This window comes from Miniopterus natalensis, chromosome 9, assembly GCF_054644295.1.
Source record: "Miniopterus natalensis isolate mMinNat1 chromosome 9, mMinNat1.hap1, whole genome shotgun sequence".
Lineage (NCBI taxonomy): Eukaryota > Metazoa > Chordata > Mammalia > Chiroptera > Miniopteridae > Miniopterus > Miniopterus natalensis.
Genome location: NC_142089.1, coordinates 27,254,261 through 27,271,600, shown reverse-complemented (window position 1 = coordinate 27,271,600; position 17,340 = coordinate 27,254,261). Strand labels below are relative to the sequence as shown.

The 17,340-nt window shown below is 42.3% G+C and overlaps 1 protein-coding gene across 3 annotated transcripts in view; it reads left to right on the top strand.

Moving 5' to 3' along the window:
- Positions 1–381: 381 nt before the first annotated feature.
- Positions 382–17,340, top strand: part of MKNK1 (MAPK interacting serine/threonine kinase 1) — a 38,821-nt gene continuing 21,862 nt past the window's right edge. The window contains exons 1-5 of one of the 3 annotated variants that reach the window (XM_087820408.1): positions 382–460; positions 9,448–9,640; positions 13,792–13,967; positions 14,350–14,456; positions 16,587–16,688. In XM_087820408.1, the coding sequence (XP_087676534.1) occupies positions 14,432–14,456; positions 16,587–16,688 (127 nt within the window). In that variant the 5' untranslated portion in view covers positions 382–460; positions 9,448–9,640; positions 13,792–13,967; positions 14,350–14,431. The remainder of the gene's footprint in view (positions 461–9,447; positions 9,641–13,791; positions 13,968–14,349; positions 14,457–16,586; positions 16,689–17,340) is intronic. The other 2 variants (XM_087820409.1, XM_016199293.2) reach the window with 2 other exon arrangements.

Below are 17,340 nucleotides of genomic sequence, written 5' to 3'. Positions count from 1 at the left end.
TAAAGAAATTTTACAGAATTAGCTCTCATTTTAGAAAAGACTGGCAGCATATCCCCATATGTAAAAGACATTTTAAAAATTCCTTCCGGGCATACAGAAGCTCTCCGTAGATGTTAATTACACCTGCTGCTTCCTGGCCTCCTCCCTCCTGGCATTTCCCTGGCTTCCGGACCTTCACTCGGAGAAGTAAGCGTGGAGGGAGCTAAGCCCCACCCCCTTCCCAGTAATTTCCCCGCCCCTCTCTATCACGCCTGCGCAGTTTAGGAAGCTGGCCCCTCCCCCCTCCCTGGGCGTAGCCCTCAGGGAGCAGGCGCAATCCGGCCCCGCGCGCTCTAAGGTCGGGCCCGCCCCCTCGGGTCTAGTACCGCCCCTTCCGCGTTCTCAGCAGAGACATCTGCAGGTCTGGGAGCGCGCGACCGGTGCCGCGTCTAGTGCGCTGAGAGGAAGACGGGACGGCGAGGTAGCCCTGCAAGTGAAATGGGATTTGCGGAGGAGGGTGTCTGTGAGTGAATCTGTGCCCCGGGACGGAGAAATCGGGGCCTTCAGAACGGTCCGAGGTCACGACCCGATTCTGCTGCGGGTGTCAGCCAAGGGGACGCTTCTTTCGGGTCACCCCAGGGCTCGGTCTGTGACGAGCTCAGGGCACAGCGTGTGTCCCGAGTCGGGACTTGGCCTGTGCCTAGGTCCGGGGCTCGGGTTGTGACAGGTGTCCTAGGTCGGAGCTCAGTCTGGGGCCAATTTGCGACTGAGTCCCTGCCAGGCTACGTCGCTGGGTTCAAGGCTGAGGCAGTCCAAACATCATGAATAGTTTTTCACGTGAGGAATTTCTAGTATCTTTGTACTACATTATTTTTAAGTTACCTGTTTTCATTTAAAAGCTCTTGACATGTTCGGATCCCTGTACCCTGAGGAGAGAGGAGAAAGAATAGTGTCAGGTGCAGTCTCCCTCCTTAGGGAGGGAGTTTCCAGGCTACCTGTCAGAAGTTCAGTAGCAGAGTCAGCACTGGTGACAGGAGTGAAATGTTGGAAGTGCCTGGCTCTGAGTCAGACAGTCCTGGGTTCAGATCTCACCTCTGCACTTGCTATGTGTGTGTCTTCTGGCAAGTCATTTCCCCTCTCTGGGCTTTAGTTTCTCCTGTATAAAAAGGGCAAAATAGGGTCATTGTGAAAGTTGAATAGAATTACATGTGTCACCTAGTATGACACCTGTCATGAAATGGGTGTGATTTATATGAACAAGGTAATTTTGGGCTAGGGGACTTTAGAGAGGCCCTGTGGGGAGAGTTGAGGTGACCTAGGTCCTGGAACCTCATGGGGATTTATAGGTAGAATTGACCTTGTAGAATGGGAAGGGAACTAATGCTGATTAACCATTGCCCATGTGCCAAGTGCCATACTGGACAGTTGATATACAGGGTGTCCCTAAAAAACATATACATACTTTAACAGCTGATAGCTCAATTGATGTTTCTTTCTTTTCAGATTTAACCCATGGAATTTATAATGCATAATAAGTGTGTATACATTTTGGGGGGACACCCTGCATATTGTCTCACTGCCTCCTTAGCCATTGGCCAGGTGCTTTCAACCCCACTGCCCTTAGCTTCAGCCCCTCTAAAGAGAGCTAGGCTGAAAGTGATATAAAGTGGAGGGTTGAAGATTGGTGCCAACTTATTCCACATCAGCTCTTCCTTTACTGTGATCCAGAAGGATAATTGGGCCTTGACTTTGATTGGGAGGCCTGCTACTCTAGTGCTCTGGGAGATTTTGATGATTAGAGGGCCTGGCAAGTGAGCACCTCTTGAGGTCAGATTGCATGAAGCTGGACCATGGCAGAAAGAAGCTCTGTGAACAGGAGCTGTTGGATTCCTGCACATGCTTCTGAAGTGCGTGTGATTTCCTGTTATGTGGTCTCATAGTAATCTAGTAACTTGATTCCTTTTGCATCCTCTTTATGGATACCCATATGATTTTCCTGAGATAATGGTCTCATTATTTTATATCTGCTCAGAAATGTTGATGGACTTCCTTGCCAACTATGTAGAGTTTGGACTCCTCAGCCTCATAGGCAAGTTCCTCCATAATCTGTTCCCAAACCTCTCTCCTGTCCTGTTTCCCTTTGTCTTCCCAAACCTGTGACCCAGTCAAAACAAACTACTTTTTGTTGCTCAAACACTCCCTACATGTTCCTTTGCTTGCATTCCCTCTTCTGGAGTTCTCTCTTCTCATTTTTCAAGGCCCATGTCTCATGTGACCTGTCAGTGAAGCTTCTCCGATCCCCCTGCTGTATTAGTTGTCTTGTTCCCATCTTCTGTAGGAGAGGCCACAGCTCCAATTTAGCGCCGTTCACTGTCTGCCTTGGGGTGTATCACCCCATATGTACTCTGAATATATTGGTGGCAAAGGACCGTGTCTGTTTCATCCTTCCTCTGCATGGCACATAGTAGGCCTCTGCGGTGTTTGTGGTTGAATGAGTAGGTGAAATTTTTTATTTATTTGCTTTGGTTTTTTGTTTTATGAGTTTTTAGGTTCAGAGTGGACTGTTATGTTTTTCCTCTAAGAGAAGATGTTCCTAAGGAAAACCCTGTGTACATTGATTATGCCCTAATTACAGGCATCAAAGGCAAGAAAGTACAGGTATTCTGCACAAGAAAGGATTCTTCATTGCTGCTCTTGTTTTCAGGCACTTGTCTTGCCTTTTCTGTGAGTTTTGTTGGAAGGGAGGTGGTGCTCCGTTCAGGGATCTGCACTGAGTATGATATAGTTCACAAAGGGGAAAGCACACAGGTGTTTTACTAATCAATTGTCCTGTCCTTGACCCCTCCCATCTTGGAACCAGCAGCTACACATTCACATTTTTCCTTGCCAGCAGCTTCAGCATATGGAACAGAAGGCTCTTTGCTGTTCATAGAAAAATATACATCGTTGAAAGTAGAAGGAACATGGGAGCCATCTGGTTCTACCTCTTTACTTTTACAGATAGGGTAAGGCCCAGAGGGAAAAAGACTTGATCAAGATTGCACAAGGAATCAGTTAGTGGTGGAAATAGTACTAGAAATGAAAGTCCTGGCTCTTTATTTTTCCAGTCTACTACATTGTTAATATATCTAACATTTATTGAGTGCTTACTATATAGCAGATACTGTTTTAAGTGCTTTATATGTAGCATCTCAAAACTCTATTTTATAGATTTGGAAACGGAAGCAGGTAGAAATCATTCAGATCTACTTTAGGATCCACAACTCTGGTTTTTAATATGGTTTTAATGGTAGTCATCTCCTAACCATTTGGGGGGAACAGTTCTCCAAAGAGCTTGATCCCACATCACCCTACTTCTGTGAATGAGCAACATCCTCCTGGCAATGTCTACCTATATCCCAGAGGGATTCTTGAGAGGAGTCCAGAGTGTGTCAAAAGAACGGTTAAAGGAATGAAGCAAGCTGGCATGGGTATTAGTGGATCTTAGTTTAGGAACATTAGTATACTTTAAAAATTGCATGTCTATCAAGTCAGGCAGTAAATGTAGAGTTTTAGAGTAAACTCGGTTTAGGATCTTTCTGTAAAGATTTCTAGTCAAGGATGGCAAGATTCAATTCAGTAAACAAATATTGAGGTCTTGCTATGTACAAGACCCTGGTATTGAGAAATATACACAGGAAAACCTCACATTTCCTGTCCTCCTATAAGTAATTGTCTTCTTAGAGCCTTCTCCCTTCAGTGTAGTTAGGAAGATAGATAAGTACATAAATTACTGAAATCAGACTGACTGTGGTAAATGTAGTAAAGAATGTAAACGAAGTGGGAGTTTGGAAGAAGGAGAAATCAATCCCAAAAGGACCAAAGAAGGTCTAGAGAAGAATTCCTAAAGGTGGAACATTTATACTGGGCCTTGGAGGAAGTTAATTCCTGAGAGAAGGAGCAGCTTGAGCAGTGACCTAGAGGTGCAAATAAACGTGTGTGTGTGTGTGTGTGTGTGTGTTATGGGAGCGGAATGGAGTTGGTGAGGAGTGGAAATAAGCTGAAATGGTGGTTTCTGCCCAAAATATAGAGAAGGGAGTGGGGAGAAGAATGCTAACATTTACCGAGAGTCTGCCCTGCTTTGTGGCTTGCAATATGTTAGATGCTTTACACACTGTAATTTAGTTAATCTCCAGAATACTGTAATACAGGGTTATTTATCCCCAATTTAAAGATGAAGAAACAAGACCTCAGGAAGATTAAAGTAACTTGCCCAAGATCAGGTAGCTAGTAAATGGCAGAGTTCTATCCACACCTACAAGTATTAGATTCAAAGGCCCATATTCTTTCTTCCATTGTGCTGAAGACTTTGCAGGCCATGACTAGGGCTCTGTTTACTGAGGCTGCTGAATGGAGGCTAGACTGGAGCAAACCAAGTTCCAGAATGGGTACATCAATGAGGAGGCTGTTGGAATAGTTCCTTTCAGGCTTAAACTGTGAACCACTCACCTACTATGAAAAATGCCTGGTCTCGGGCTGCTTGATTGGTTTAATATGTGAGCATTATGGCAGCTCCCATACTACCATAAATCAGTGTATTGCCATCCTTAGCTAGGAGGATCTTAGAATCGGTTTATAGAGGCTTCTGGCACCCTTGTAGTTCAGGCATAGGTTCTAATGTGAGATTAACAGTTCATTATAAAAGTGTCTAGGGAGGGGCCCATTTAGCACATGCTGTTCCTTCATTTTCTCACCCTCAAATTCAACAAGAATCTATAATGGAGGAAAGAGGACTATACTTGGAGTCAAGAGGCTGGCATTCAAATCCTGGTTCTGCTCATTATCACCTGTGAGTCCTCAATCTCAGCTTCTTTTTCTGTAATATGGGGGGGGGGGGATTTTGGTTCACTTCTGAGATCTCTTCTCTTGCTAATGTCATGTGTTCCATTGCTCTTCCTGACTTGGGGCAGTGTAAGGAAGTAGTTGAGAATATGAACCTGGGTTCAGAGAGGCTAGAGTTTAAATTCTAGCCTCTCATCCTTCTTCTAGAGAGACAGTAGTTAGGTGTATAGGCTCTAGATAGAGTCAGACTGCCTGGGTTTTAGTCCTGGCTCTATCACTTGCTAGGTATGTGACTTGGGCAAGTTATTTAACCTTCCTGGGTCTCTGTTTCTTCATCCAAAGATTGAGGACACAGATATTACCTATCTTGTGGGGTTGTTATGAGGATTGAGATAACTTATGTTAAGCACTTAGCACAGAGTTTTTCTAGAAAGTGTATTTCTCTACTGTCTTACTCTGACACTATTGCCTTCTCTTTCTTTCTATTGCCCCATCGGGAAACTTTGAAATACTAGATTGTCCCATCACAGGATTGCAAAGCATGACATGAAAGAAAGTGCCTGTAGGAAAAGGGTCAATAAAAAGTATTTGGTTTATTAGAAAATCTTACCTGACTTGTGTTTTACCCACCTCTGTCCACAGTAAAGAGGAACAGAGCAGCGTATGTATTCCCTTTTGCACAGCCTTCAACAAAAGTGCTAAGCAAGACACTCCAATTCACTGGCCAAAAAAGTACAATAACAATATCTCTGGAAAAGTGGTGCCTAATTTGGTTTTTCTTTCTCTCCTTCTTAAACCCCCCTGGCATTAACTTAAGCCATTTCTTCTTGTTCCATTTCCCATGAATATGGAAAAGTTTCTTCTGATTATAAAGGGAGGATGAGGTCAGGATTTTCTCATGAGAACCGTTTGTGTCCTTAAAGCCAGAATTGAGTTAGGCCTCATCTTCTCTTCTGCAGGCTAAACAGTCCTGGTTTCTTTTACCTCACTCTTAAAACCTATTTTCCGTTGCTTGGATCTCATTGGTCATGCTTCTTTTCTTTCTCTTCGGTTTTTCTGCTTCTTGGCAATAACCCAGACTGTGCTTAGTCTGCTAAAACAGTTTAAGGGAAGAATAACTTCAGGTGTTTCCATTCATTTATTCACATTTATTGAGTGCCTAGTGCCAGGCTTTATGCTAGGTGTAGGGGACCCAGAAATGAATCAGACGTAGTCTCTGCCCTGTCCCTAGCTCACAATCTAGGGGGAGATGTGCAATAAAATGTTATAGGTGATTGACTTATGCACAAGTGTGGGAAGCTGGACATTGTTGAGGGCAGTTCAGTAGAAACAGTCTATCTTGCCTGGATTATAGGTCAAAACTTCTGTAGAGGAGTAGTAAGACATGATGCAGGATGGATGGTCTGCAGCAAGTTTGTGGAGGCCCTGAGTGACAGCATAGGAGCCTGGGATTCCAGGATTCCAGAAGCAGTGTACACCCATTGGAGGTGTTGGAGCAAAGGAAGTGACAGCCTCAAATCTGGCTTTTTAGACCCAGGACAGAGATCCCACAAGCCTTAGTCTTATCTGTCCACCACTGATATTTTCTGTCTTGAAAGTGATATAACAGATCGATCCCTTATTTGTATACTTGGTTGTTGTAGTTTTGTGTGTATGCTTTCTTTTTTGTTTGTTTGAGTTTTTTTGCTCTGAAACTTCTGTAGAAAAACTAGTTCCTAAGCTTTGGAGAAATTTAATTCCCTATACAGCAGGAAATTTATGAAGAATTGAGAGAATAAGGTGCCTGACCTGTATAAGACCCAGTGGCAGGCCAATCCGTGTAGATTTGGTCTGGCCATGCTCACCCTTCCCCAGCCCTAAGAAGAGTACAGGAATGAGGAGAGGATTCCAGGGCTCATCTGGGTATTTGGAAGGAGTGCTAAGGAGATGCAGGCAGTGTGAGAGTCAGAAGTTCTTGCTGAAAAGGAAAAGAGACTCAAAGGAATTTGGAATGTTGCCAGAGGACATCATGACCATCCAAGTACTTGGAACCTGCATCATGTATCTAAAAACCTCCAAATTCGATTTTTTTGCCTTTGTACTTCACTAACAGTTTATTCCCTCATGCTGCCCAGTTGTGGTTTACAGAGTACTTTCCAAGGCCACAACTGATCTGGCAAGCATATCCCAAGTTTGAATAATAGTTACTATTTACTGAGCATCTACTATATGCCAGGCATTGTGCCATGAACTAAATATATATTAGCTCATTTTTTTTTTGTTTTTTGTTTTTTTAATCCTCACTTGAGGATATTTTTCCATCGCTTTTTTTCAGAGTGGAAGGGGGAGAAAGCAAGAGAGAGAGAGAGAAACATTGATGTGAGAGAGACACATCAATTGGTTGCCTCTCGCACACACCCCGACCTGGGCCTGGGCTGGTGCCTGCAACTGAGGTTTGTGCCCTTGACCGGAATTGAATGTGAGACCCTTCAGTCTGCAGGCTGACACTCTAACCACTGAGCCAAACCAGCTAGGGCTCTATTAGCTCATTTAATTCTCACAGCAACTCTGTGATATAGATGTTATTGTCCCCATTTTATAGATGATGAGAGTGAAACATAGCGGGATTAAGTATTATGTCCAAGGCTACTTCATTTGTATATGATAAGGCCATAATCTGAATCTGGGCTCTAATGGCTCCAAAGCCCATGTGCTTCCTACTTCCCAGCCCTAAAGTGGCTCCAAACAGCAGAATAACACAAAATCCATAAAGGAATTCTGAGTGTGGTTTTTGCTTTAGACCTACTAGAAGTGGAACAGGGTGTGTGTGTGTCTGTGTGTCTGTGTGCATGTGTGTATAGAGGAATGGAGTTGTAAGGAGGGGAAATAAGCTGGGTTGGCAAATTTGCCTACAGGCCATTTCTGGCTCACTTTTCATATAGACCACAAAGTAAGAATGCATTTTACATTATTAAATGGTTGGGGGGGAATATCAAAAGAAGATTAATATTTTGTGGAATGAAAATTATATGAAAATTTAAGTTTCAGTATCCAAAATTTATTGAAATATAACCACAATAATTCATTTACCTGTTGTCTGTGGCTGCTTTTTCTCTACAAAGGCAAAATTGAATAGTTGCAACAGACCATCTGACAAAGCCTAAGATAGTTACTATCTGGCCCTTTACAGAACAAATTTGCCAACCCCTACAATAGGCAACAAGAAGGAAGGGACTAAGGAGTTTAGTACTGTGGCAAGACTAAAGGCAAAGAGTTGAAATTGAAGGTTTTCTCTGGAAGTGTTGTGGCCACAAGGAAAGAGAGTATAACCTGAGCTTCTTTGGGCCCTGGAAATAGTTTTATTGGGCACAGAGATTTGTTTAGGAATAAAAAGCACAAATAGGAAGGATTATTCTATGTGCTAACATTCTCTATTGGACAATAAAGAAATATTTTGTGGATGAAGTAATTCATTCAGATATTTATTAGAGTCCTTTTGTGTGTGTGTGCCAGATACTGTGTTAGATGCTGGAAATACATTGATGAAAAAAAATATCTCCTTGTCTTTAAGGAGCTTATGGCCTCTTGGGAGAACCACATATGCATGTGTATAGCTAACTCTAAGTATTTTAATAGTGTGCTTTGGGTTTGATTAAATGCTGGATGAAATAGATTTTAAAAAGTCAGGGACTGCTTCCGTAATTTGTGGGACTACTTTCAGTAATTTGTGGTGGGCCCTGAAGAAAGAATAGGTGCAGTTCTTCAAAGAGCTACATAACAGGTTGAGGGAAAGCCTTACAGTGTGATTATTTGGAGCTTATGAGATTGGGAGAGAAAGAAACACTGGAGATGACTTAAAGGTTCTGTTGCTGGGCGACTGGCAGAATGATATAATCTGATAGAGAAGAAGGGAAAGGAGGAAGGAAGCAGTGGGTGGGGTTGGGGATGAGTTCAGTTTGGGACATGTGATTTGAGGAAATGGTGAAACACATCTGGCTTCCAGTTAGAAAACCTTTTTAGAAATTTTGGCACAAGGTTCCCAGAATTCAGATTTAAACTGCATTTTCAGACCTTTTCCATTGGGAAAAGGGGAAGTACACATTCATGTTGAGAAATTCACAAATCTTCTTTGACACATCATAGCTAGAGCCACGAGATTAAAAATAGCAGTGCACAGAAAATGAAGTCATCAGATAGAAAACTAGCAATAATTATGCATTTGTCATACCCTCCCCCCCCCCATTCATGCCACCTGCTGCTCTCAGCATCTACTTTATCTTTCTGTCTCTGTTGCCTCCTACTGTGAGACTTGAACAATAGAGAAGTGTCAGATTTTACCTTCCAAATGAGACTCCTCAGCAAACAGAGGTGTCCATACTTGTCATTCAGGTCCAGTTATGCTTTTTTGGTTCTAGAATTCCACAGTGGAAACAGAATCCGAAAACTTTTACTCAGACACTTGTTAAATTGTCAAATGTTTAATCTCAACATTTTCAAATGCTCAGATGTCTGATTTTAAAGACTGGAGAAATCTGTGATTGCCTTGTGTATATCTACTTACTGGTATAATGCATAGGTTTGGGGAATACTTAGGTTGATCTTTATCTTTGGTTCTTTTAAAGAAGTCAGCGTTTTGATATCCTTTTTTTTTTCTTCTGCTTTTTGAAGATTTTTGTGCCAGATATGATGAAGCAGAGGCTGAACTGAAGCAGAGGAGAACTGAAGAATGTCTGGTACATGCAGAGACCATTGAAACACTTTCTGTGACTGGATGACAGCAACCTCCTGTCAGAAGCATTATTTTATTTGCAATTTCAAGTTTATAGAGGATTTGGTTTTCGAAAGTTGGGCAAACCTATAGGTAAGATTGGATATACATTTCAGACTTTTAGATTGCTTTAGGTTGAAATTATATATTTCCAGAGGAAGGAATTAGTCAGAGATTTCATTATTCAGTTAGGCAGCCAGGATTGGCTGGGCTGCCTGGCATGCCTAAGATAGTTATTTAATAGTGAGGAGCACATTTCTCCCAGAATATAATGGCAGATAGGCTTATAAGAAAAACCATGCAGTAAGTAAAATATATTTATTTACTTTTAATTATAAAACAACTGTATCTTAACAAAACAAAATAAAATACAGCAAAAGTATAAAAAATAAAATTCTATACCCACCCAATTTCATTCTCCCAAAGTAACCATTGTTAAAATGACTTGAGATGTATCTTTTCAGGTTTTGTTTTTTAAGCTTATAATATATGTGACATATACTATGACATTTTGAAGTGTTCTGTATAACACTCTAACCTGAGGTTTTATGCCTGGCAAGTTATAAACAATGCCTCATTTGGAGATTGGGTCAGATGAGTTCTGGGTGAGAATGGTCTTAGCCTGTTCTGTGATGTTTTGTGCTTTGCTGCTGTGTCACCCTTCATCTGAAGCTTCTCGGTAGTACACTGTCTTCCATGGCTCCCCATCCCCAACAAGCTTTCTTTCCTGAATTCTCCCCTTCTTTGATGGTCCTACTGCTCTTGGGGTTATGTGACATTGGTTAATAAACATATATTGAGGCCCTCCTCTGTGCCTGGCTCCATAGTAGGCAATGGAGATAGAGAGATTACACATGGAAGGTAGTAGTCTTTGACTCCATCTCCAGTTGTTCAGTAGGACCAGTTCTGCTTCTTTCTCTTCTTTTCTATCCCTGCCTTAGTTATAGGCCTTCCTTGCCTTCCTCTGGGTTGTTGCAGCAGCTTCACTGACCCTTCAGTCCCTCTCTAGCCTCCAGTTTGTTCTGCACATCAAAGCCAGTTTGATGGCCCTAAAGCACAATCCAGTTGTACACAGTCTCTCCCCATTGTGAGAAACAGTGGTTCACAAGTGTGCTCTGTGAGCCTTGGGGGCCCTAAAAACTCAGAGTATCTACAAGGTCAAAACTATTTTCATAATAGTACCAAGATATTGTCTGTTGTTACAGAGCAACAGTGGGCAAAACTGCTGGTGCCTTAGCACAAATCAAGTCAGTGGCACTGATCTGTACTAGCAATCACTGTGTTCTTCACTGCTACACACTCAAAGAGGTGTGGTGTTTTTTTTAATGCCATATACCTTTCCAAGTTAGTGCTTTTGTTTTCTTTGGATAAATACCCAGAAGTGGAATTGCTGATTCATATGGTAATTCTATTTTCCTGCTTGCTATTTCTTAGACACACTCTTTATCCCTCCTACCATTTCTCTTGTCATTCCTTCCACCAGGAGATGCTGTGACAGCTCTGAAGGCTGCTTGTGATCCCAGAATCAGAGCAGGGGAAGAAGATGTGCCTGAATCTAGACCTTTTGCCTCTGAGAATCTTACTCTCCCAGCCCTGTTTCAGGCCTGTTGTAAATCATCACCCTGCTGGCACCTTAGCGGGCCTTAGATTTCTTTTACTATAGTTGAGTGAGACACTGCAGTCTGTGTAATGCTGCCCAGCCTACTACACATAGGACTCTTGGGCAAAAACTGTGAAATACTTTAGTCCCTGGAATCACACTTAAAGACTCCTTTGAGCTGATTTCACAGGTGGCTCCTCTCATCCATTTTGCATTAAATTTGACTAGCTTCTGTCTGAATGACCCCTTCCTTGACCTAAACCAAATCAGCCAACTAATAGGTCTGGCAGAAAAAAAATGTAACCTTGTAGCTAATATAAGAACTGCCGTGAAACAATGTGGTTGGACTGGTTTGTAGCTCTTCCTACATAATATGCCAAAACGCAAAATACAAAGCTATCTTAGAGCCGGAAGAAACTTCAGATAAATTAGATTTCAGATTAATACAATAATGATAAAATAGTGATAATGTTCTTGCAGTAAGCTAGAGTGATAATGTTCTTGCAGTGCTTACCAACCTTTTGGACAACATAGCACACACAGAAAGCGATATTGTTCAGTGATATCACTTTCTATGTGTGCTATGGGGATCAATACCTCATTCACAGCACACCAGTAGGGAATCTCTGTGTTAAGGTTTCTAAGTAAAGCATTCTTGTTGGTATCTGGCTAACTGACTGGCTACCCCCTTCTGCCTTTCAGCATTAATGTATAAATATAGTGTAATAGTTTAACCTTTGTATTCTAAGCTAGACTAACAAAATTTAAATCCTAGCTCTGCCACTTACTGGCTATGCGACCATGGGAAAATTACTTAAGCTCTTTGTACCTCAGTTTCTTCATCTGTAAAATGTGAAAATAATTATACTTACCTCATAGAGTTGTGAAGATTATGTAAGTTAGTGTATGTAAAATGTGGTATCTGTAAAGTGCTTAGAACATTGCCTGGCCTATGGTAAGCACTATGTAAGTGTGTGTATACTATAACTACTTACTACTTACAGTAGTAGTGTTTGCTTAAATTGCTGTTATACTGCTTCAGAGAAGTAAATGCTCTGGGCTCCATCTCCCCAGGCTCTTCCTGATTGCCTCTTCCTCTGCCTCACATTAGTCTTGGCCCGTTCCTTAACAGTGTCCATTCCCCTTCCTTTCATCACCTCAGTTTCATTTCATTTTCTCCGTTTCCATTTGTTTGGGGGCCCTCAGCCAGCTGATGACTGAGAAAACAGGTGAACTGATCATTATACTCATCAGCTTGCTCTTACCACTATTCCTTCTTTAGAAAGCTCTTGTGACTGAGGGAAATAAGTCCTACAGAATGGAAAGAGGAGCGAATCCTAGATCCTGAGAAGAAGTCTTGAGTGGTTGGGAGAGAAGCATGAGCTGAGTTAGCCAAACTGCTAGCCAGCAAAATCTAGCTCTCTGCTACAGCTAGCCTGAACGATTTACAGTGGCTCTAACCGGCCATGCTGCCTGTCCTTCCTCTTAGCACATGCTCTTCCTCTGCCTCTCTCCCCAGTCCCCACCCTGGCCAGTTTCCACTCATCCTTCAGGTGCCAGTTAGCTGTCCCTTCCTGTAGTTACCAGACTGAGTTAGATGCCTCTCTTCTCCACACACCTGGTACTCCCTGTCATAGCACTTGTCCCACAGTATTGAAATTGTTTTACGTGTCAGGGGATTTAAATGCCATAAAGTCAAAGACTATGTCTTCTCTTGTAGTCTCAACTGTCTAGTACTGGACAATTAGTAGGTGCTCAGTAAATACAATATGTGTGTAATGAATAAGTCAGCAGTACCTTCATTTCTATGTTCTTATTTGATCCTCACAACAGCCTTGTGATATAAGCAGCCCAGGTCTTACTGTGACCTCGTTTTGTATATTAAAACACTGATACTCAGAGAAACTAAGCAACTCACCAAAGCTCATGCAGATAGCCAGGATTTAAACTGGTGTCTCTCAGGCTTGAGTGTTGAATGCATCGTTTTGTTTTTACAACATTTTTCCTTTTAAAAAAATAACATTTAAAAAGATAAAAATTAAAGTAGTGTTTGTTGTTTTTCAAGATTATAAAAATATCTTCAAGGCACCAATACTCCTGAAATGTTTTTTTCTTCACCAAATGTTGAATTTCAATACAGAGAAATCTAGATATTTTTTTAAATGTATAGTTAAATTCTAAATTCCAATGTGCATTGGAGAAACATTGTGTATTTTATTGAAAAATAAAAGATGACTGAAATTATAATAGCATAAAAAGTAATAAATTTCACTGTATACAATTTGTAGAATACTGAAAAATACAAACAAGAAAATAGAAATCACTCCAGCATGTAGAGAAAACTACTATAGATTAGAAATGGCCTGGACTTGAAAGGGCAGCATTAAGTTTGAATCCCAGGCAAACCACTAATTAGATGTTTGGCAAGGACCAGGCTTCTTGCTAGAAAGATAAAAACCTTTTGCATCACTGTGCTCTTTTTGAGAGGAAGTTTATCAGGGAATTCATAAAACTGTGTTGTCTACAGGGCAAAGGTGCACCCAAAGTTCTTTCAGTGTGTACACTCGGTACTTAAAGGGCCTGGGTAATATGCACTATACCTAACACCTACTATGTGTATCATTTTCTATCATTTTCATTTCAGTGCATGTTTTCTGATGGCTGGTATATGTCTGACTTACAGTAAATGCAGAGGTGAACAGTCCTGGCCTTTCAGAACATTGGGAAGACCTCAAGGCCACGTAAAATCAGTGCTCTAATAGAGTTTCCAGCAAGGTGTTTGGGAGCAGAGGAGGGAGCACTAACTTCTACTTCAGTGCGGTAATCCCATCTATTTGCATAGTGCCTAACAGTCTTTGAACAAAGTTTAACTCATTCAAAGGGACAGAGACTTTTGAGATGGGTTTTAATAGCTGAGAAGAATTCTTAGGCTAAGGGAAGAAGGTGAGCCAGGCACCTGCTTGGTTGTGGAACCCTGCCCTCTGAAGTTTTCATCAAATGATTGCATGCATAATAAATTAAGACCCCACAGGCCCTGCAAGTGGACTGTTGGTGATAAAAGAGACTATGTACAGGCCCCAGAAAGGAAACTATCAACCCCTTGCTAAGATTGTGACACCTCTCGCTTCCCCTCCCCGGTGTAAACAAGGAAGTTAATCATGTTTTTTCACTTCATTGTCTTCTTATATTTTTTATTTCCTAGTTTCAAAAACAACTCTCCTTCAACAAGTTCTGTTTCCAAGAGCAGCCTTAACCATTTGTCCCTTCTGGCGTACCCTCTTCCAATGAAATCCATGCAGAGTAGACCAGGTACTCTATCTTTTTGTGTGTGAAGCCATAAAATCTAATATTGAGTGTGTGGTGGTGCTCAGAGGTATGCTTCTTCCACAAGAGGCTCCCCCAGCCCTGCTGTGGTAAAAACCAAATATAAATTGTGGCTAACAGGGTTTTCTAGCTAGAATCGTAAGAATGTTTGAGCATCCCTTGTGAATTATAATGCCGCCAGCCCTCTGGCTCCTCCTCTACATTGCCTGCCTGTTGGCTGTTTTGCTTGTCCTTAGGGCTTCCATCAGAGTGTGGGCAGGGGAAGGAGAAAGAGAAGTGAATCCAAAATCTGTCTAGTCCGCACTTGGCTTGCTGTGCTGGTAAGAAAATAGATGGGGGCAAGGGTTAACACTAACTGCACACAGAGGCAGAGCAAGAGGGACAGTAGTCCCTCCTTCTCAGCCTGCTGTCCCAGTGGTCAGTGCCCCTTCCCTGAGCTCCTAAAGATGAGTGGCCCTGTGTTTCATTTCTGTAGAATTTCTCACTATGTTGAGCAGCTTTTTTCCTTTTAATATACCTTGATGAGGGTGGGTATTTGGGTGCTGATATTTAAGTTTAATTTTTGAATTCATAGTGTGTTACGCAAGATATATCTTGTGCTTGAAGCTGTTGGCTAGAATAATATTTTGAGATTCTCTGAGGATTCCTTTTATCCCTGTGTTTATCTGTTCTGTAAAGTATAATTGAAAATCTGCTGTCATCAGATCCTAAAAGTAAAAGGAAGAATGCACCTAAATTGAGCTGTCAGATACTTGGCTGCCTAACCATGCTTTCTGGATTGTGGTGTTGAAGAGGCCATCGTTCTGTGTGCCTTCTTCTCATGGCTATCGTGTACTCACTTCTGAGAACAGTGCATAGAAGACGTGCATTGGCTCTAATTAATCTTCCTGAGCAGACTTGCCATTTCTCTGATCGTGTTCAGCTGGGGTCCTCTGAGAAGAGAGTGGGCCTTTTCCCTCAATGGGCAAAGAGCCAGCTTCCATTTCAAAATCTCTCTGGGAAAAAAAAAAAGCCAACAACCCAGAGCCTGTGTTTATTGAAGGTTGGTCTAAAAGTCTCTCACATTGTATGCCCCATCAGCACTCGAGTGCCTCTATTTTAGAAGGATGTAAAGGTTTAATCACCCTGGTGGGGATTTAGACCCAGAGACTTCAGAGAAATCTTATTATTTCTAACTGCAGGCAAAGAGTATTAAGGCTCCACTCTGGATCAGGGGCATGACATGTTCTATAAGTAATTTATCTTTACCAGGGGAAGGCCCTTACTAGAGTGTCTTAGAAACAGTACTACAGTTGGGTACTGGCTACATTATTCCTCCTTTTCTCTTTCCCCTTCTCAGTCTCCCCCTTGTTCTTTCCGTCCCTACTTTTTCCTGCCCAATCTGTCCAATGTCCAAATATCTGCCTGCCAAGTTTTCCCTTTAACAAGGGGCACCGGGTGCTTGCCAGTGAGAGATAATAATCCTTTTACAATAAATGACCCCATCCAGCAGACTGCAGGCTTTTGGATGGACCCTACTTGTATCCGCTCAGATAAGAAGCAGAGAGGGAGGAGGATGCCGTGGCTCCAACAGCACTGTCTGTGCTCTCACATCCACTGCCCCATTGCACCTTCACAGAGGCAATCTCCACTGGAGGCCTTTTGAATCCTTGTGCAAATCTGCACAGGAATGTTACTAATTGTATGATTTCATTTGCATGTACCCCTCCCAACCTCACCCTCCTTCCCAGCTTTCTGGTGCTGAAGCTGGAGGATGTCACAGGTGGTATTCTGCTCATGGATTCATTGTTGTGTTTGGGGACTATAGTTTGACTGGTGGCAGATCTAAATTCATGTGCTAATGAGCTTGGTTAAAGCAGGCTTCTGCTATCCTCTTTTAATCTAGCCTGTCTATCTGAGTTTCTTTCCACAGTTAATGATCTGCTATAATGGTTTTGCCTTTAGTTTTGCCTCCTGGGTCAAAACAAATCAATAATCCTCACAGATATTTAAAACCCATCAGTGTAAAGCTCCTGGTTTACCACCACCACCACCACCGTTTTTTTTTTCTTCCAAGTGAACGTACAGCTGGACCTGTACAGTGATATTTCCCTTACATCTCCACTTTTCTCTCAGAGATGGGCAGCAGTGAACCCCTTCCCATTGCAGAAAGTGACAAGAGGAAGAAGAAGAAGCGGAAGGCCCGGGCCACTGACTCCTTGCTCGGAAAATTTGAAGGTTGGTCTCACAACTCTCTTAGATCAGGGCCTGTGGCTCCCCAAGTATGAGTGGAGCTTCTCAAAAGCCAATGGGTCTAGATCACAGGATCTGTTTAATCTTAGAGCGAGCTCATGGTTATGTGTGTAGTAAGGATAAAAGATAGGGGTGCATGAGTTTACACAAAGGAGTGACAGAGAGCAGATGGGAAAAGCCCCTGGATGATACACAAGCCTCCTCTGAATGGTCAAGGGACAGAAAGACCAATCTGTCAGAATTGTATATGCAGTGAGATTGCCTGATACGTTTCAGCCTCTTTTAGATGTGATCTTTCCCTCAGCTATTCCTAGAGTGGCTGCTGAGAGGTAGAACAGCCCTGTAAGAGGAAAAGAGGGCCATTGCAGAACTTCAGTCTTCTATAAGCAGAGAATTTGACTCCAAGAGATTGCAGCTTCTTGTGCTGTATGAGTTTGACACCATTTTAAGAGTGAATGTTGTGTTCAGGGGTCACAGTGTTGGTCATCAAACATTTTGAACACTGTGTGAGACACCAGGCTCCGTGCTGGTCCTGCTGTCATTGGGCATGTGATAGGATGAAATGAATCATTGGACACTTCTGCAGAGATCTGCAAGGATCAGTAGTTACTCCTGGGGGTAACATGCCCCTTCATCA